The sequence below is a fragment of the Mastigoproctus giganteus genome, chromosome 9 (assembly GCF_048544385.1).
Source record: "Mastigoproctus giganteus isolate SK-2022 chromosome 9, ASM4854438v1, whole genome shotgun sequence".
NCBI classification, from domain to species: domain Eukaryota; kingdom Metazoa; phylum Arthropoda; class Arachnida; order Uropygi; family Thelyphonidae; genus Mastigoproctus; species Mastigoproctus giganteus.
The window spans coordinates 102,228,368-102,250,744 of NC_143583.1; the positions used below are offsets into that span (position 1 = coordinate 102,228,368).

Genomic DNA, 22,377 nt, shown 5'->3' on the forward strand with positions numbered 1-22,377 from the left:
GCATCATCACTGCGTACAGACAGCGGCACACTAGTAATTAGTATTAATAGTGGCAAATAATGCAAGAAAGCAAGCTTAAAGCATTGGTCAAAAAACTTCCCACATCACCTGTCCATCCCCTCCAATAATTTGCCTAGTTCCTTGAATTTATTCAAACTACCCACTACCACAACAACACATGGAAATTCCTTCTAACAATCAACCACCTGCTGGCTGAAGGCAAACTTCTGCACATATATCCTGCAGCCATCCTACCTCAATTGGGGAGTACAATGTGTACAGAAAGGATAGACAGGATAGGAAGGGAGGAGGGGTTCTGCTGTTAATTAAGAAAAACATAAAATCTAATCCAGATGACATAGATGGACAGTGCAATGCTGAGTCAATTTGGTGTGACAAGCACTGGGAAAGCAAAATTGAGAGTAGGAGTGTGTTATAGGCCTAATGAGTACAGTGAACAAATGCACAGAGAAATAGAATGTGCCAGTAAATCAGACTGTGTTATAATGGGGAATTTTTACTTCCCAGATATTGGCTGAAACTTGTGGGTTGGTCATTCACACACTAGCAAGACTTTTGCAGATTTATTCGATGATTGTTTTCTGCACCAGCATGTTCAAGAGGCAACCAGAGAGAGTAATACCCTTGATCTGGTTATCAGCAGTGATTATTTGTGAAAAAGAATTCTGCAGATAAAGAAACCTAGGTAGCAGTGAACACAGTGTACTGATGTGTGATTTACTTAAAGATATAATTACCATCAGGGTTAAAGGGAAGGGTTTTTGCTTCCATAAAGGTAACTACAGTGGTCTTGGACAGTTTTTAAATTCTGTACAGTGCAACCAACTGATGATGTCACCAACGGCAAATTCTAAGTGGGAACCATTCAAGGAACTAATCGTGGAAACTACTAGGCTTTTCATACAGATTAAGAAATATTGTTCAAGGTTTAGGCCCAAATGGATTTCAGATGAACTTAATGAAACTTGTGGCAGAGAAGAAAAATCCATGGGTAGCACATAAATTATCAGGTGACACAGAAGCCTATGGTAGATATCAGCTAGTCTGTAATCAAGTCACAAAGGAGTTTAGGCAAACGAAGGCAGATTACGAGAAACCTTTGGCAAAGGATGCTTAGAAAAATATCAAGGACTTCTATATATACATAAACTCTAGAAGGAAGTGGATGAATGAGATTGGTCCACTTGATATTGATGGTTCGACTGTTGATGATCCTGCTCAGAAAGCCGATAAGCTGAATGAGTATTCTGCATCTACATGCACACATGAAGAGTTATTAAGGTTTTAAAATGCCAGAAGTTTATCAAATTGTAACAGGATGTTTAATGATTTTGTAATAACAGAGCAAAGTGGAGGAAAAATTGTTGAAGTTAAACATAAGAAAGGCACCTGGAGTGGATGAGATCTATCTAGTTATATTAAAGAGATGGCAAAGAAAGTAAGCAAACCCTTAGCAATAATTATGAGAGCATCCTTGGACTCGGGGGAGGTCCCAACAGACTGGAGATGTGCAAATGTATCCCCAATTCACAAAGGGGGATCTAAGGGTGACATGAGTAATATTTTAGTATTTTTATTGCATATTTAATTGTTTTTTAATGCATATAATCCAATGTCTAGTAATCAGATAAATGATACTGACATCTCACAATTATGGAACTATTGTATGACTTCATTTCCAAGGTCTTAAAGATTAATAATCTAGTGAAATTAGTTGTGTCCATTTTCAAAGGAGAATAAATGTTTGCACATAATGGAATGGCAAGAGAGCACAGATGATTAGCCACAACCGAAGCAACATTCCAAGTCTTTATTTTCCCTGGCACCTAGTCAAACTTTGATAAGAAGAATCACAGATAGTACAAAAAATATAGTGTTTGAATATTATGTGTAAAATATACCTGATAAATACTTATTCTTTCAAAAAAAAAAACCCTGGCCTGCGTGCCATATCAGTTCCAATATTAAGTTCTCCTTAACCATCTTTTTCTTAGGTTACAATAAATATTCTCTCTCCCCCACCCCCACATGATGAGAGTGGCTGGTCAGTGAAATTTCTGAGATTATAAAATTTTAATAATTAAAATAGAGAAATAAACACTGCAGACTGCATCTGTAAAAAATCAAGCTCTGTAAAAAGAAACACACTCAACAGTTTCCATAAATTTCATAGAAAAAATGTAAAAGTAGAATGGGCTCCCCTGAGATGGATATTTTTAGAGGTCCTAAAATATGTCACAGGGGTCCCTGGACCAACAGTAAATGAATTGGTCAGAAAATCCACCCAGCAACATATGGGGCCCCAGAGCAGCTGCACCCCTGAAAATGTGACCTTGAGCTTCAAAACAACATTAATCTCAGAGGTCTAAAGAAAGTATGGTGGGTTAGAGCAACAAGTTTTGTATATGGACAAGATACTTGACCCAAACCATGAAGCACAACCCAATGGGGGAAACTCTAATGTAATAAATACAAATTCTTGCATACTTGTGGAAAAGTATTTTTATTCTCCATTGATGTTTCTTTTTAAAGAAGTATCACTGGAGAAAAAATGCAGCTACACAATGTTCAGCTGCAAAAATGTTTAGTAAATTCCTAGCACTACTGAAAATTGCTGAAGAAATTCTATTTATGTATGTTAATGCACTTTAATTTCATAATAAAGGATAATTAGACTGTCATTTGACAACTCAGTAGTAATTTATTTATACTTCCTTCTCAACAACAGACTGCCATCTAATTCGCAGATGATTAATATATAGAAATATCTAATATGATTATAATATATTTATGCTTCAAAAATACTATATGATGAAGTTCAAATCACTTGTATCTCCAGCAAAAAAAAAAAAAAATTTTCTCTCTAGAAACACCTCTAGCATGAAAAAATAAATAAATAAACAAAACATGTCATTACTGTAAAGATTTGCTATCCTTGCTGACTTTACAACCGTATTTATGTACAATTAAGCGATCAGGTAAGAAGGTACGTCCACATTTATCACAAGGAACTAACTGCTTCAAGTGACTTTTCCAGGCTGCTTCGGCAAGTGCATCCAAGTTTACTGTCCCATCAGCTAGAAAAAATGCAAACAAAATGACTTGAATTATTTCATTATCTCAAGTAAATTTAGGGCAAAATCCTTAAACATATAACAAAAGCAGATAACAAAATTTAATAATTAAAATTGCAACATTCCATTCTGTTTCAGACAGAATAGATGAAAGTATGGTTATAGTGTCCTACAGTGATGTTAAATTTAGAATTAATGCCAAAGCAACCCAGATCATGGATGGACTGAAAGGGAAAGCGACTATTTAAATAGGTTGAAAATAAGCTGAGCCCATGCATATCTGTGTATATTTTTAATATGCAATTAAGAAAGCTATTAATTTATGCTTATGTGAATAAAATAAATATACATGAAAAAGACAAAATATAACAAAACATCAAAGAATATAAAGAAATAAACATTCTCCTTTTACTATTGCATTAGCATTAGTAGAGGCATATGATGCAAGAAAAGAAGCTTACATGGCAGCCAAAAAAAAAAAAAAAAAACCCTTCCCATTTTACCCATCCATCCATTCACTCCAAATGTTTGTCTAGTTCTGCCTTGAACTTATTCGAGTTTCTGACCACCACTACAACGGATGGAAGTTTGTTCCAACTATCACCCAACCTCTGGCTAAATGTGAATTTCCGCACATCTATTCTACAATTGTCTTTCCTCAATATGAATTTAGGAAAAAGATTACTCAAGTGAGTAAACTTTTTTCTGAGTGAACTTAGATTACTCAGGTGAGAAATTTAAGCAAAAGGAAGAATCCCATTACCATTAAGCTTGCTCAATCCATTCAAGGCCTTATACACCTCAATTAGATCACCTTGCAGGTGCCTGGTCTCCAGAAGCTGCAATTTGCAGAACTTAAGCCTTTCTTGGTAACACAACCCTTTTCCACTCACCAATCTCTTTGCACTTCTCTGTACTCGTTCCAGCAGCCCTTCATCTTTCTTAAAATGAGACCTCCAGACCTGTATACAGTACCCAAGGTATGGCCTAACCATTGCCTTATACAAGGGGACAATCACCCCCTTATCCCTGCTAGCAAAATTTCTACATATCATTGACTGTGAGCTACCATGAGCTACTCTTGCAGACTTTTTGCACTGCTCAGAAAACTTTGTATCTGACTGCACAATTACCCCCAGGTCCTTTTCATTCTCCAATACCCGAGTGTAGCACCACCCACTTGATACATTACTCTGGGGTTACTGCTACCCATATGCAGTACTTTACATTTGTCAATGTTAAACTGTAGTTGCCACCTCTCAGCCCATCTGCTGAAATTTCCAGATCCTTTTGCAGTAGCGTACTATCATTACTGTCATTACAACCCTGCCAACCTTCATATCACCTGCAAACGTAGACATTAACCCTGATATACCTTCATCAATATCATTGATAAATACCGAAAACAACAATGGGCAGAACACCGAAACCTGAGGGACTCCACGAAGAGCAGTGTCCATTGATAACCACTCTCTGTCTTCTCCCACTCAACCATCCTTTTATCCATTGTAACAACTTGCCCTTAATGCCGTACTGCTCCAATTTGTACAGTAGCCTTCCATGTGCCACAGTATCAAAAGCTTTCCTAAAATCCAAGTATATGATATCAAAATTATTGTTTGCATCCAGTTCCTTTGTGACCACATCATAGTACCCAATCAAATTTATCAGAGAAGACTTCCCCTTAACAAACTCATGCTCTGTCTGAAGTATAACTGCAGTCTTGTCTAGATGTTCCTGCATCGCTTCCTTAACCAGTGATTCCATTATTTTCCCTGGAACAGAAGTTAGACTAACAGGTCTGTAATTATCCATGTCACCCTTTGATCCCCTTTTGTGAATTGAAGACACATGTGCACATCTTCAGTCTATGGGAACCTCCCCTGAGTCCAAGAAAGCTTTCATAATTATGGCTAAGGGTTTGCTTACTTCCTTTGCTGCCTCCTTTAATATAACAGGATAGATCCCGTCCACCTCCAGGTGCCTTCCTTATGTTTAACTTCAACAATTTCTCCTCTACTTTGCTCTCAGTTACTACAAAATCACTTAGCTCTCTGTTAGAGTTTGATAAACTTTTTGCATTCTCCTCCTTGAATAACTCCTCATGTGTGAATGTAGAGGCAAAATACTCATTCAATTTGTCAACCACCTGAGCATGATCATAATAGTCAAACCATCAGGGACTCACATCTGGTGAGTATGGGCTTGGCACACCCAGGGTCCTGAGCTGGATATCATCATTCTTCTCTTTCTTGGTGATTCCCTTCTATTTCTGACCCCCCCCCCCTCCCTCTCTCTCTCAGGGGTAACTCAGATTTTTTTTTTTTGGCTGGTGCAGCAAAAGCCTCAGGCTTCCTTGCACCATATGGCTAATTATATTAATAATATAATAATTATAATAACAATCTGATTCATCTATTTCCTTCTAGAATTTACATAAGTAAAGAATTGCTTGCTCTTTTTCTTTGCATCCTTTTTCCCAAGATTTCTCATAATCTGCCTAACATCATTTGTGACTTGATTACAGACAAGCTTATATCTGCCATAGGCTTCTGTGTCGCCTGATAATTTATATGCATCCCCTACATTTCTCTTCTCTGCCATGAGCCTCATTAATTCATCTGAATTGTATTAATGGTAAGTTGCCACAATGGATAAAAGGATGCTTGAGTGGGAGAAGACAGAGGGTTGTAATTAATGGGTGCTGCTCTTCGTGGACTAATGTTAGTGAGTCCCACAGGATTCTGTGTTGGGTCCTCTGTTGTTTTGTATATTTATCAATGATATTGATGAAGGTATATCAGGCTTAGTGTCGAAGTTTGCAGATGATACAAAGGTTGGCAGGGTTGCTAATGACATTAATGGCAGTGTGCTACTGCAACAGGATCTAGATAATTTGGGTAGATGGGCTAAGAAGTGTCAACTGAATTTTAACCTTCACAAATGCAAAGTACTGCATATGGGTAGAAGTAACCCCAGAGAAACGTACCAACTGTGTGTTACTACACTTAAGGTGGTAGAAAATGAAAAAGACCTGGGAGTAATTGTGCAGTCATATATGAAGTTTTCTGAGCAATGCAGACAGGCTGCCAGGGCAGGTCATGGGGTTTTGTCAATGATATATAGGAATTTTGCTAGCAGGGAAAAGGAGGTGATTGTCCCTCTGTATAAGGCAATGGTCAGGCCACGCCTTGAGTACTGTATACAGGTCTGGAGGCCTCATTTTAGGAAGGATGTAGATTTGCTTGAGCGTGTATAGAGAATGTCAACAAGATTGGTGAGGGGAATGAAGGGATCCTCTTACCAAGAGAGGCTTAAGATCTGCAAATTGCAGTGGCTGGAGACTAAGCACCTGTGCGGTGATCTGATTGAGGTGTATACGGCCTTGGGCCTTGAATGGATTAAGCACGCTGAATTCTGATGGGATCCTTCCACTTGTTTAGATTACGAACCTAAGGGGGGCATAAATTCAAATTAAGAAAAGACAGATGTAGAATAGATGTGCGGAAATTTGCCTTTAGCCAGCGGGTGGTTAATTGCTGGAACAAACTTCCATCTGTCATTCTGGAAGTTGACAGGTTAAATAAATTTAAGGAGGAACTGGACAGGCATTTGGAGGGAATAGTGTGATTTTTTATTTTTTTTTTTTTTGGCTGATGCTGCATAAACTGATACACTTGCGTTCTTGCATCACATGCCACTACTACTACTACATCCATTTAGGCCTAAACCTTAAACAGTATTTCTTAGTTGCTTTGAAAAGCCTGGGTACTAACCCACGAAGATCAAATCCCTGAAGCCTTCCCATTTAAAATTCACGTTTGGTAACATCATCAGTTGACCCCGCTGTATAGAATTGAAAAACTCTCTGAGACCACAGTACTCACCTTTGCGAAAGCAAAAACCCTTACCCCTGATGGTAGTTACATCTTTAAGTAAATCCCACATCAGTACACTGTGATCATTTGCCACCTATTGGTCCTTTATCTGCTGATTCTTAACGCATGAAGAATCACTGCTGATTATCAGATCTAGAGTATTACTCCCTCTGGTTGCTTCTCAAACATGTTGCTGTAGAAAACAGTCATCCAATGAATCCATAAATGTCTTGCTAGTGTGTAAGTGACCAATCTACAAGTTCCAGTCAATATCTGGAAAGATAAATTCCCCCATTATAAGACTCTCTGATTTACTGGCCCACTCTTATTTCTCTGCACAATTGCTCATTATACTCATCAGACGTATTAGGCCTATAAGACATGCCTACTCTCATTTTCCCTTTACCAGTGCTTGTGACATACCACACTGACTCTACATTACATTATCCACCAATGTCAATTGGATGCACTTCCTTAGATTTTATGTGTTTCTTACTAACAGCCTAACCTCTTCTCCCTTCCTATCCTTTCTGTACACATTGTACTCCCAAAATTCCAATTCTGCACTGTTTATATCTGTCTCTGATATCTCAACAATATCCACTTTTGATGTCTTGACCAGCACTTCAAATTCATCAAATTTATTTACTGTACTCCTAGCACTGCAAGTATATACTATATTTACTATACTCCTAGTACATGCAAGTATACATACACCTATTCTTACTCTTAGTTACCCTAACACAACCCATGTATTTGCTTGTTCCATGATGATGCCTAACAGCCCTTGAAATCCCCAGTACCTCATTTTCCAGGCTGCTGTTAATTCCAATAGGAGCAGTGCAAGAATCACTCTCACCTCTGCCTACCATTAATCTATTAGTCTGTGAATCCCCCCAAGCTAGCAGTTTTCTGACCAACTAACACTGCCTCAATAGCATCAGCAAATATTCTTGCACCTTTTCTATTTAAGTGTATTCCATCCCTGTATAAACAATCTCTCTTGTTAACAAGCACAGACCATGCTGCAAAAAATTCTACCCCACGAGCCTTGCACAATCTCTCCAGTGCCGAATTTATTGACAAGACTCTCATCATATACTCAATCCTATAATGTCCGGGCAGAATTGCAGACACTTTCAAATTTAATCGTAACTCACAACTTTTTTTTTCAACATTGACCTGTACTTGTTAAGTAAGTTCCCAGTTCTACTTTTAATGTCATCAGTGCCAATGTTTAGAATAATATCACCCCCTGTGCCCTTAAAAGATAATATCTGCTCTACAATGTCATCAACTTTTGCCCCTGGCAGATATACCCTGGTCCTATTCCACCTATCCTTTTTTGCACAATATGTTTCCCATCTCCATGACAATAGTAAAAAAAAAAAAGTAAAGTGCAGCCATTATCAACTTTTCATGCTGAGGGAAATGGACCATAATCTGCCACGCTGGTCCAGTGCGGGTTGGCAGATCGACCATATTCAGCAGTCAGGGGCTTGAACCCCGGTCTACTCAAAGAGCGTGTGCTACTGCACTCCCACTCCTGCCCACTCGGCTAACAGAGTCACCGACAATAACTAGTTCCTGTGGGACCAGCATATTTTACCCTGAAGGTTGCCGCTGTGCTGCCTGATGATCAAGTGCAAGCTCTGGCATTGATGTGTGCAGCTGAGAGCTTGATGGATTCCCAATTTAAGTCCTTTGAGGGCACCCACCCTGTCCTTCAAGCTCTCATAAAGGCCGATAACAACACAGCTGGTGCCTAACTTCATCACGCTTACATCGAGCATGCACAAAGACATCCCCCTTGGCAACATCATGTCCCATCCCAGAAAGGTCTGCAAACATTTCACAAGTTGCACATTTCTTTAGGCTGTGATGCCCTTCAGTTTTCCCCCAGCCACAGCACTCCTGCTACTTTGTGCACATTGCTTTGCTGCTCTAGTCTTGGGCATGATTTCCCTTTAAATACAATTTAACTGGCACAATACAGCCAAAGCAGCTTTTGCGCTACAAAACTACAAACAACACTGATTTATAGTTAAAGAGGCCTGTGTGCTCTGGATTCATTATGGTGAGTTATTACACAAAACGAGTGAAACGGAAGACAGAATAAATAAATGGCAAGTTTAATTTTAAATTGTAAAACACATACATTAAATACATACAGTACAAATACCTTTCGGTTATTATGGTAATGTTCATCAGTCAAACTGACAGTTTAGGAACATAGAACATAAGGGCGTGTAGTGCCAGTCATGTATAGTGAATTGCGTCATGTAATAGTTAACTGTTTGATGTTGAAGCCTGTGGTTGTGACGTATGCAAATGTTCCCAACGTTTGTCACTCATGAGAATGGTTTCTTCAATAATAGGGTGGACACGACATCCACCGCTTCTGCTGACTGAAGTATTAGAGCACGTGATGTGCAACTACTCCAACCAGGTGCGCCGCCCATAATGGCAGGATCGATCGACAACCATGACATCGCGAAGCAGGTCAGTGTCGTGTCGAGTTGACCAGAAGTGATCAGCAATGGCCAAGTGTTCTGTGTCCGCTAAGTGGATGGCTCTTTCGTGTTCTGAAAGACGTTTGCCAATCCATCTCCCAGTTTCTCCAATGTAGCAGCTAGTGCAGTCACGGCAAGAAATGCGGTAGACTAGTCCACTTTGTAGTGAGGTGGGAACCGGTGTTTTCACTCTAGAGATGAGGGATTAGAATTTCCTGCCCGGGAGCTGTACACCCTTTATCCCATGTAATTTCAGGACTCTAGAAATCTGCTGTGATATGTTTGGGTAGTATGGGATAAAAGTGCTCACGGTGGAGTCATTACCTTGAATGTTCCTGTTGGTCACTACGTGGTCATATGTCTGCAGCCTTGACCTTAGCAATCTCAGTGCACCTCTCATCCACAGAACTAGAGTGGGTCCAGGCATGGGTTAACAAGGTCTGTGCAGTGCCAAGAAGATGGCTGCGCACGTGTGCTGTGCTGACCGATATTTGGTAAATTGGCCAGCACACATTGGTTTGCAGTAGACAGTAGTCTTCAAGCATGTGCCCTCATGTCAGACAAGGGTTCTGGCTTCACTACTGCTTGCACAAAAAGCAACAGTACTTTGCATGACTAGATTGTAGACCTAAAAGGTTTAGAATCAGGTCAAAAGGTCTGCTGACCATTGCAACAAGAACTAGAAAATTCCTGACTCCAGAACTTCTTGACAGTGTTCTCCCCAGGACTTATTGAATAGGCAGACTGCCCAGTGAATTTAACTGACCACCTGGCTAAAATTTAAGCGATTCTCGTGGTACCATATAGTACTGCTCACTGATCTCAACAAATATTAATTTGAACATACTAAGCAATTGAGATCAATGCGACAGGAGCATATAATGTTAAATTAGGCAATTAATTTTGCTCTGGATCGCTTAAGTCACATTTATAAATAACAGAAAATTTTATAAAATTGCAAAGTATTACACTTCTCCACCTGGCTACTTTATAATGTCACCCAACTGGCAAAACTTTTCTGGGGAGAACACTGACTAATATGAACAGATAGACCAAAATCTAAGTATGTCAAAATTAAACAGGCAGCACATTTAAAATCAACATTAAAAATGCATAAGTCCATATTTTTATTGAAAAAAAAATTATTGTATTGTTCGGTATTGTCAATATGTGTTTAGCAGGTTCTACAGCAGAAAGGGCTATTATACTTGTCAAGTTATAAGACTAGTGTCACTTAAGTCCTTACATGGAAATATGCCTAGAAAACATCCATGAACAGATGTTATTATGTTGTTGTTATTTGGTTTTTAGGAGCATTAGCAACTAAGGCCATATTGCTCCAGGGATATGCGGTGGTCATTCCCTGACTTTCCACATCCTCCGTATTTGGTGGGCACGGGCTCGAACTGCGGTCTAATCAAGAAGCGTGTGCTACGCACTGCTGCTCCTTCCCACCTGGCTACGGAGGCGCCTGAACAGATGTGGCTGTGGATAGAAATATAAGGTGACAGAGGTGGCATTCTCAATGTTTATCAAGTGCAGTCATTGCCAAGTGACAGAACAGTTAACATCTGCATTTAATGAAGAAACATCACAAGGCATCAGTACTTATGCCATGTGAAGACTCCCACTACAAAGATATAGACCTCCATGGAAAGCACAAATCTCAGACATCAACTAGAAATTACAGCTGCATGCAGAGTTCTGAACTAGTGAAACAATATGACTAGTACTGTTTTAAGCTTTCAGCACCAATAAAAGACTGCACATATGGAGGAAACCACACAAGTCACTCAAATCATCTTTTTGTGTACTGATAGTAGCGGCTGGTTTAGGGAATATTTTCAGCGCATAGACTTGGTGCCACAATTCTACGTGAGAGCAAGGTGACTGTCAAAGCATATCTAGACATCGTTGCAGATCAATTACATCCAGCAGTGTCACCTATTTACCACTACAGACAGGATGCTTTCAAAATGACAATGCTACCATCCACATATGTGAAAGAGTGGTTTGAAGTACACCAGATATACATCAAACATCTGCACTGGCCAGCCCAATTCCAGGATCAATCCCATTCAGCTTCTTTTCCATTTCTCAATCCATTGAGCAGCCATTCTCATAAAAGATACCAGACTTAATTTTGTTCATGCCACATCAGGTAACTTCCCACTCTATGAAGCAGTATCCATGATAGTGAAACTCAGTGCCCACTTAAGTGATATTCAGCAATTTATATCCCTCCAGCAGGAGATATCACTTTCTAAGTTCTAGTGTTTGCAGAGTTGGCATCCCACCTGAAACCCCTTCATATCAGCTTGCAACCCAATTGCATTGCCACTTATTAGACACTTAGAAGTTATAGTTATAGTTTTACACCACCTAACTTCAATATGCCCAACACAGAGAAGGGAGTCACCATTTCTGACTTTGCTTGACCCCATTATGGTTGGTGGTGGCCAGGTATACACCATGGCACGTTTTAGAAGAATGTAACTCAATTATTGCAGTTTATCTCATCATGAAATGGATATTAGTATTAGTATTAGTAATGGCAGCATGGTGCAAGAAAGCCTATGGCTTATGCTGCACCGGCCAAAAAAAAAAAAATAAATAAATAAATAAAACAATGATAAAAAAATAATAATAAATTCAAAAAATAGCAAGGGCTTAATTTTTCAGTACTCACCTTGATCAATCTGCAATTGTTATGGTTTGAAGGGCAAGAAGTGACTAGCTTTAAGGTGATTGGTTCTTAAATTAAGGGGTGGGTAAATGGTAATTATGATGGAAATGGAATTAAAATATGCGCAAGGAAGTAGAAGTGCACTAACTCCGTCATTGGTTGTCATTAAATTGGGTTAAATTGGGAATCTCTAAATAGTGGATAAGCCAATTCCCAATTTAACCCAATTTAATGACAACCAAGGACGGAGTTAGTGCACTTCTACTTCCTTGCGCATATTTTAATCCCATTTCCATCATAATTACTATTTATCCACCAGTTAATTTAAAAACCAATCACCTTAAAGCTAGTCACTTCTTGCCCTTCAAACCATAACAATTGCAGATTGATCAAGGTGAGTACTGAAAAATTAAGCCCTTGCTATTTTTTTGAATTTAGTCCAATAAAACAGTACTTTAAGCCATACTATAACTTCTAAGTGTCTAGTAATAATAAATAAATAATAATAATTAGTAAAAGAAAAGGAAATTAAACCTATCATCCTATGCGCTACCCTGACCAGAAGGTACTATCCAGATGACCTTTGAATTTCCCCAAACTGTCAGCCTTTACCACCCATGTAGGCAACTTATTCCAGTAATTTATAACTCGCTGCCTAAAATAAAACTTCCTGCAGTCCAATCTAAACATTTCCCCCCGTAACTTGAATTTATGTCCCCTAGTTCTAGCATAATTTATAACCTTGAAAATTCTGTCCTCATTCATTGTACTGATGCCTCTCAGAGCCTTAAACATCTCAATCAAATCTAAGGTGTCTTCTAAATCCTCTAAGGTGTCTAGTTTCCAAACTCTGCAACCCACATATTCGAAGTCTTTCTTCATAAGGACGCCCTTTGGCCGATCTCAACAGGCGAGTTACCCGTCTTTCCACCCTTTCAAGAAGCTCGATGTCTTTCTTTAGGTGCGGTCTAGATACTTGAACACAGTATTCCAAGTGTGATCTAACAAAAGCCTTATATAATGGGATTATCACGTCCCTATCTCTACTTGCAAAAGTTCGATAGATCATCAATAGGACACCATGGGACTTCCTTGCAACCTGTTTACAATGCTCAGAGAATTTCATGTCTGACCATATCGTAACACACAAGTCCCTTTCCTCCAGTACTGAGTTTAGTTGAACTCCACCAAGTGAATAAGTTATTTTTGGATTACTGTTTCCCAGGTGTAATACCTTACACTTTGTTGGATTAAAGCATAGCTGCCATTTTCCTGACCATTCCAGAAGTCTATCTAGGTCTCTCTGAAGAAGCTCAGCTTGACAGTGATCATTAACTACTCTACCAATTTTAGCATCATCTGCAAATTTAGACATCACGTCCTCTATCCCTTCATCAATGTCGTTTATGAAAATTAAAAACAGCAGTGGTCCTAATACTGATCATTGGGGAACCCCACTTCTTACATCAACCTAATCTGAGGAATAGCCATTTATCACAACCCTCTGCCTAATTCCCTGAAACCAATCTGCTGTCCATCTAAGGATTTTCCCAGTGATTCCAAATTGTTCCAGCTTATAAAGCAACTGCTCATGTGAGACTGAGTCAAAAGCTTTGCTGAAATCTAAATAAACAATGTCGAAATTATTCCCTAAATCCAGCTTGTGAGTGACCCTTTCAAAATAGCAAACCAGATTTGTTAAACATGATTTTCCCCTTACAAAACCATGCTGAGTATCCTTCAGAATTTCAATTCAATCCAAATGATCATGAATTCCACCCTTGATCATTGCCTCCATGATTTTCCCTACCACTGAAGTCAGACTGACAGGTCGATAATTTCCCACTTCACTCTTAGAGCCACCCTTATGTATTGGAGATACATTGGCACTTTTCCAATCCAAGGGAATCTCCCCAGAGTCTAGTGCTGCTCGCATAATTAGCCTCAATGGTTCAATGCACTCACTTGCCGCCTCCCTTAAAATTATAGGGTATATTCCATCAACTCCAGGAGCCCTACTGGCCTGTAGGCTCGAAAGTTTTTTTTTTTTTTCATTAAATAATCCTGCGAAATTTCAATATCATTAATTACATATTTTTCAACTTTGCTCCCAAAATTTCCCATTGCCACAAAAGGTTTTTCATTTGTAAATATCGATGCAAAATAACTGTTGGGTTCATCTGCAACGGCAGCTGGTGTATTTAATACTATCCCCTTTCTTTTACGTAAAGGTCCGATCTGGTTTGTCCTGCTCTTCTTGGCATTTATATATGTGAAGAATTCCTTATCCCCCCTCTTTGCTCTGTTTGCTAGTGATTTCTCATAAACTGCCTTTGACTGTCGAACCTTTTCTGGGGCTCTATTACAGATCACCTTGTAGCTGCTATAGGCTTCAGTACTTTTTATTGCTCTATAACTTTTCCGTGCCACCTTTTTCTGCTCAAGTAATGTGGCAACTTCACTATTCATCCAACTTGGAACCCTCCTCAGGGAGTATTTTTTTAATGGTATATACATATTCAAGGCATCTGTGATTAATGTTTTAAAAGCACACCACAGTTCAATTGTATTCATTCTCTGCGCAATATCTACCCAGTTAATAGAGGCCATGTAGTACCTTAAGTCATCAAAATTTCCTTTTCTGAAATTAAAACCCATTCCTTTGCCTTTTACTCCTGCTACCTCTCTCATCATCCTCTACCGTAGAACTCCGTGATTACTTCCTGCTACTGGTTCCTCTACTGTCCGCCCCTGTTATGTCATCTGATTCATGGGTGATTGTGAGGTCTAGGATATTCTTTTCTCTAGTACTTTCCCTGACATGTTGATACAAATAACAGTCATCTAGTTGATTTAAAAATATTGTCCCCATGTCGAATTTCCTTTCCATTTACTCCAATCAATTAGAGGCAAATTGAAATCACCCATAATAAGACATTGACGCTTACTTGCCCATTCCATTTGCATGTAGAGGCTTTCGTCATAATCTTCACAATCACCTGGTCTGTAGATTACTCCTACTCGCATTATACCTTTGTTTCCAACTATCTCAAACCATACAGATTCTATCCTAGCATGTGAAATGTCTGAATCTGGGAAAGCTGTTGTCGCACTCAGGCTGCTTCTGATAAGAAGCATTACCCCACCACCCCTTCTATCTACCCTATCCTTGCTAAATACATTATACAAGCCATACTGAAACTCATCATCCCCAATTTCCAGGTGGCACCACGTCTCCGTAAGCCCTATTATGTCCACGTTACTTGTTTTAACCAGCAGTTCCAATTCGCTCGTTTTATTGATGACACTTCTAACATTACTGTATAAACAATTAAGACTTACTGTTCTTGTATATTTAACAACCCTAACACAACCCTTGAAGATTTTTAGGCTCTCTTCCCTGGCATTAGCTACCTGCTCACTTGAAACGTTTCTGTTCCTAGAACATCTAGATAATATGTCCATTTGGGGTAACAGATAAGAACTCTTGAGGTATATGCAAGAGTTACTTTGACCAATATTATCAGATAAACGCGTGTCAGTATTACCCACAGCCCCCCTAACTAGCAGTTTCCCCGAACTTTTAAAGTATCCTCAATAATACTGGCAAAAACTTTTGCGCCACCTTTGTTTAAGTGTATCCGTCTCTACAAAACAAATTCCTTCTACCTACAAGTGTGGGCCAAGCTGATAGAAATTTCCCCCCTAAAGCCTTGCAGAGTCCTTCAAGTCTTGAGTTAATCCACAAGGCTTTTAACATATAATCCCTCCTATCGTGTCTGGGCAGAATTGCAGACACATAGACATTGTGGCCTAGCTCACGGCATTTCCTCAGCATAGTCCTGTATTTTTCCAACAAATCATCAGATCATGTATATTTAATATCATTAGTCCCCACATGAATAATAATATTCTCTTTACCCCCCCTTAAAATCTGACAATCTGTTGGTGACATCATTAATGTTGCTCCCGGCAGACATACCCTGGTTCTACTCCACCTATCCTTATTACAAAAAATATTCCCCGTTTCCCTGACAATGGAGTCTCCTAATAAAACAATGTCCTTTTTAACCAGAGTAGTTTGCACTTGGTTTTTCTGTTTTGAGGCCCGAATCAAGTGTGCATCACTTGGTAGATTGCTGGAGTCTTGAGTCCCTGACGAGCTCCCAGATGCATTATTCTCGAGGGCAAGCACCCGTTTTTTCAGGGACTGAAATTGTTCCATCAGTGCACCAAATTGTAATTTAAGATCGGTGCACTCCTTACATCAATCACAAAGAAAAGAATTCCCAGGTGAGCTATGATTAGTCACCAGGTCGACCTTGGAAAACATTCCACAGGTTTCGCAACGGATTAAATCATGACTCGCCCGTAAATTGCCATCGGCTATTTCCGTGTGATTCACGATATCATGTGACATGTTTAAGGCAGATCTCGTAACTACCATTATAAAATTAGCTAAATAACAATGAAAATTAACTTTAAAAAATTATATCTATAATATTATTAAAATCAAACTGTTACAGGAAAACCTATAACAAAATAATCCAACAATATCTAAATAAATCAAATATTTAAAAGCACTAATCAACAATCCACTTAACTGAGGAGTGCTGACGAAGTGCATCCGCTCACCTCGAATGCCAACACTGGAATCCTCGAATGCCAACATATGTACAGCACGTGGCTACTTTATAAGGTATGCTTACCTTTTCGTGAAATAAGAGTACTCCTTCATTAACAACATCACATATTCATTACATGCATTACATAGCAAACAGAATACCATGCAATATATAGCAGGCAGCAAAGGCTTGGGCGTGTCAAGGTTGGTCCAATAACCAAATAATATCCAGCTAACCGCTGTGGTCAAAAACAGCTAGTTGATACAAGAGACAAACAAAGGATGAGGTTTGTTTATGCAGAGTAACAGAAAAGCTACAGTTGGTCAAATAACACCCCAGTACAACAGTAGTTACCAAAACAGCATTTCAGAATGCACAATTCATCATACCTTGTCATGGGTGGGATATCGCAGTGGATTAACAAACTGAGTTCCACTCTATCAGCAAAAAACAAGAAGGAATATTACAATGGGCTCAGTAACACCAACATTGGACAACAAAGGGCGGAAAAAAGTTTCCTGGTCTGACAAGTCCTGCTTCCTGCTGTTTCTCACTGATAATATCAGAGCCGTGCCAACTCGGTGATGCAAGTGGTGTACTGCACCACGGTGGCAGAGACGAAGAGGTGGGTAAAGACCAGTGTTCTGTAAACACTAAAAGAGACGGCAAAGACTAAGGATACTAAAAGTTCGATGTAGCAAAGTATGTGTTTTGTGGTATTTCATATTAACAAATATGGAATTTTTAATTTAAAACTTTTTTTTCAATATTTCTCAGATGTCTGATGGAAGGAAATGACTCTCTGGTTATGAATACAGAAAAAGGGGGAAAAAAATGAAAAGCGACCAAATAAAAAAGCAACAAGTTTGATTACCAGGTTTCTGGACATCCAGCCACAGCCAGGTCCATCGACTTCGATTTCCTCTAGCTTTACTACTATTGATGAAGAAACTGAAACACATGAATTATCACCTATCCAAGATGTTGATATTCCAATTCAGCAAGAAACACTTCACTTCACTAGGTGCAAGTGAAGCAAATTCAGATGAAATTATATATTATTTTGGATATATATTTTTTTTATATTCCTCAAAAAAAATTATATAAGAAAAATGACCACGGGGGGCATGAATCCATGGATCCATCCTGGCAAATGTCAACAATGCAGGCTGATGATGAAGATATAATGATGTTGGGGAGGATTTTCATAGCACACATTGGGTCCCCTCAATACTCCTTGACCCTAGCAGTCATTTCACCTTGTGGTGGTTACATTAAAATGAAATGATAAAAGAACTATTTGACAAGTTGGTTGAAAATTACAGAAAAATGGGATGCAAAACATCAATGAAGTGCATTCTTGCACTCTCATCTGGATTTTTTCAGACTACACCTGGGCAATGCTTGTGAAGAGCATGTAGAGAGATTCCACCAGCCTTACAGTCAATGAAGAAGAGGTATCAAGAAAGGTGGGATGAAGTTGATATGTGACTACATCTGGTTCTTAGTTTCATTAACTCGAGGAGAGTTTCTAGTTTTTGTGATTGTTAGCTTCTTATTTACTTGTAGCAAAGATTAATACTGTTATGTTCTGTTATGAACTTAAACATTGTTAATAAATCTGATATAGTGTTATTCCAAATTTACATTTCTTTTCTGAGTAAACATGGATGCTACACAAGAAAAGTGTTTTTGAAAGGTTCACAAAAAAAGTTTATATGAACATAGGTTTGGAAATGCTTCCCTTCCAATTTATAGACTGTTTTCTTTTTTATCATAGGGTAAAGGTAATGAAGCTTGTCAAGTGAATTTTTTTTTTTATTAAAGTAATTAATTCACACTATAAAGGACCAGAGAGAACTTTCCTTTACGTTATCGCAGCCAGTGTTTGAAATGGCCTCCACAAGCAAGAATACATGTCTCAGAGTGCCTTCCTGTAAATTGTAGAACATGTTCAAACATACCCAGAGTTTTCTGAATTGTTTGACAATCATTCTTGACAAACTTGTGCAACCCCAGGGGCTCACATCAGGCGAGTATGGGCTTGGCACACCCAGGGTCCTGAGGAGTTGGATATCATCAATTCTTTTCTTGGTGATTCCCTTCTGCACATTCTCTCTCTCTCTCTCTCTGTGTGGTGGTGGTGGTCTCACCAGATGAGAGCCCCTGGGGTTATGAAACATCTGCCCTCATGTTTCAAAAGTAACTTCTTCCAGCAGGTAGTTCCTTATCCATGAAATCAATGTAACTTTGGCTATTGAGCACAGGTAACAGGGAAAATGATCACTTAGATACCAAATTAAATGTTCCAGTTTAACTGCTGCTAATGCTGAGACTGGATGACTCTTGTAAAAATTCTTAATGACATCTCTTTGTGAATTGTGATTTATTTGAGAAAAGAAGGTTTAATGTACTGCTGTAGAAGTCATTGACAAAACATGAAGCGTACGAAAATCATCTTGTGAGAGTGTTTGCACTCACTGTTCATGATATAAATAGAGTTTTGCAGCTGATGGATGGTTGCAAAAATATGCTTGGTTGAACATCGTTGTGGCAGAAAAGTTTCCCACTAGAGACACTAAACTTCACTCCTGTTCCTGTTCCTGTTCACTTATCCACAAACGAAGAATGCACAAGTAGCACAGTAGTTATAATCAACATCCTCCCCACACCAAGTGGAAAAGGCCCGGGTTCAAATCCCATATAGGACACGAGGAACTTTTATGGGCTTTTTTCACTTATTGGCTTGGTTAGCCACTCTCAGGTGAGGATAGCAAGGTTTTTATCCAGGAAACTTAGGTTTTCCATCCAGAAAACTCGGAAAACCAGAGAAAACATGCAATCTATCAACATAATGTAGATGGATGGATTGTTCTCAAGTAACTTTAATATGACAGATTTTTTTTGTTCATAAATTAAATGAACAGCTCCCATTTCAGCATTACATTATAGATTATTCATGGTCATGGTAAATATAAAATGTAGACTGAAAATAATGACAGGAATACTGATTCACTTACAAGACAACATCAAGAAAACCAATGACAACAAATTCACTTTAAAAACAGTTGCTGCATACAGAAAGAGTAATAGATTTATATAAAAAGCTTCATGCATATACAATGGCATCCGATATGCAAAAGATTAAAATTTATCAGTCATCTAACTTATTGATGGGCATAATTACCTTCACTCTACAAAAAAAAGAAAGAAAATAGGCTATAACTTGGAAAGGAAGCATTTCCAGACTTCTGTGTATATGAACCCTTTTCATCCCTATGTTCAGTAGAACACACTCCCAAGGTTTAATGAGACCTTGCAAAAATACAATCTTACACAAAAAGTAAAAAAATAAAGAATCAGAGCAAACAAAACTACTCATTATAGGTCTATTTATAGAAGAACAAGCAAAATTCGAACCTTTAAAGACTGGTACTGGCTTTTCAGGTTCTTGTCTTCTCATATGTTCAGGTAATTTTTCATTTTCCAAATGCCATTTCTTCAAACATTGTGGTTCATGGAGACCAATGGATTTGCTTCCAAATTCTCGCCCACATATGTAGCATGTCATGAAAGGACTGCGAGGTACCATCCGTGTACGTTCAGAATGTGATATATCTTTTACCTAAGTACACAAAATTTTTGGTAAAAAGTCTTAGATCAGTGAACACTGAATTTATAAAATTTGTATATACGCAAAACAGCAATAACATTTTTGACTACAGTAGTGTAGCAAGCAAATTGCACAATTTTGCGATTATATGCAAAATTATAAAATTTTGCGTACAATTATAAGAAAATTATTAAAAAAAATTGACATTGTATACTTGTAAAAATAAATCTTGTTTTCTTAAGAATATTTGGTGCTTCAGTCTCAGTGTCTTTTTCATGCAGCATGGGGGAGGACAGCGATTATACCAACTGTGCTACCTACAGGAGCTGGACAATTGTGAGTAAGAGAATGTTTCAGCAACATTGTATGTGGAATTGTCACTTTTGCATTGTTTTCACAACATATCCAAAAGACAGAGTGTTACTAGTTCACTCCCACAACGAAAATTGACATCCATTAGGAAATTATAGTATCCACTATTAGCTTCATAGTAAAATAAGCATAGTCATTCAAAGTAGAGCCATTATGGGATAGCACAGTTGATATTATTATTATTATTATTATTATTATTATTATTAATAGCCATATGGTACAAGGAAGCCTGAGGCTTATGCTGCACCAGCCAAAAAAAAAAAAAAAAATTCCCAAGTTACCCCCTGAGAGAGAGAGAGAGAAGTAGAAAGGAATCACCAAGAAAGAGAAGAATGATGATATCCAGCTCAGGACCCTGGGTTTGCCAAGCCCATACTCACTAGATGTGAGCCCCCGGGGTTAGAATAATCACCATCCTCCCCACGCCTGGTGATAAAGACCTGAGTTTAATCCTGTCAATAATGCGAGTTATTTTTATGGGCCTTTTTCACAACTTGGGTGAGTTAATTGATCTCAGGCAAGTGGTAGCACAGTTTTTTTTCTGGAAAATATTAGATTTGATAAATATAACTTACTTTGGCCTTCCAATACCAAAATTTTCATACAGGAAAAAACCTGATTAAAAAACCCTTTTTAACCCTGTCTAAGTGGTCCCTGGGCCTAAAAACCATACTATAACAACAACTCAGAGTTGACTATGAAATTAATCATAGAATCTGCTCCGTGTGACATTCACAGAGGAGAAGATAATTGCATACAATTTTCCAAATTGCTGCAGAATTGGAATTGAGAACTTTGCATTCAATACAAAGTTTACACCATCTTTTCTGGCATGCTTCAGGCAAGCGTGAAGAACAGCAATACATTTGGGGTGGGGGAAGACACTGCTGTTGGGAAAAAAGGAACTAAAAAAGGAACCCAATCAGAAAAAAAAAAAAACTGAATCTTCTCTACATCAAGGCAGAGGCTATGATCTTCTTTCCACCCAAAGGAAAAAAATTCCTGGATGCACTACTAGTCAACAGTGCTATGCCACATATTCTAAATTTACAGATTAGCATAGTGGACACACTGAACATTTTGAAATCCAATGTAAAAAGCCAACGTATATTAGATTTGATAAATATAACTTACTTTGGCCTTCCAATACCAAAATTTGTAACTTTTTTTTTGCCTCAAAAAACCTTTAAATATGACATGTGCATTTGAAAATCATATTTTTCTCTGGAGATTCTTTATTATTAATTATTAATTTTTAAGGGTCAAGGACTTTATAATCATCCTGTATTTTCAAAATTAAGATAGAATTATCCAAGTGAGGCCGCCGTAGCCTAGTGGTCAGGCGCGCGGGTGCGTAAGTACATGTGCCTTGAGTGACCGGGGTTAAAGCCCGTGACTGCTGAATACAGTGCTGTTTCTTGCATTCTGTGTATCTTGTAAAACTCCTCTGACCGTTTGGTCGTCCCGGAGTATAAACAGAAAATTTATTTATTATTTATATGCAAAAAAAAGAAAAAAGAGGCATAGAAATGCCAATCCCATGTTAAAATAGTAAAAGCAATCTGAGTGATGTCCAGGTAGAACATTACATTAGA

At 38.4% G+C, this 22,377-nt stretch overlaps 1 protein-coding gene across 1 annotated transcript in view; it reads right to left on the reverse strand.

Annotated features, from left to right (window-relative positions):
• Positions 1 to 2,934: 2,934 nt before the first annotated feature.
• LOC150080598 (uncharacterized) overlaps positions 2,935 to 22,377 on the reverse strand; it is a 75,830-nt gene continuing 56,387 nt past the window's right edge. Inside the window, exons 4-5 of the mRNA XM_090380747.1 lie at positions 20,218 to 20,422; positions 2,935 to 3,098 (exon numbers count right to left, since the gene is read on the reverse strand). Of these exons, the coding sequence (XP_090236873.1) occupies positions 2,935 to 3,098; positions 20,218 to 20,422 (369 nt within the window). The remainder of the gene's footprint in view (positions 3,099 to 20,217; positions 20,423 to 22,377) is intronic.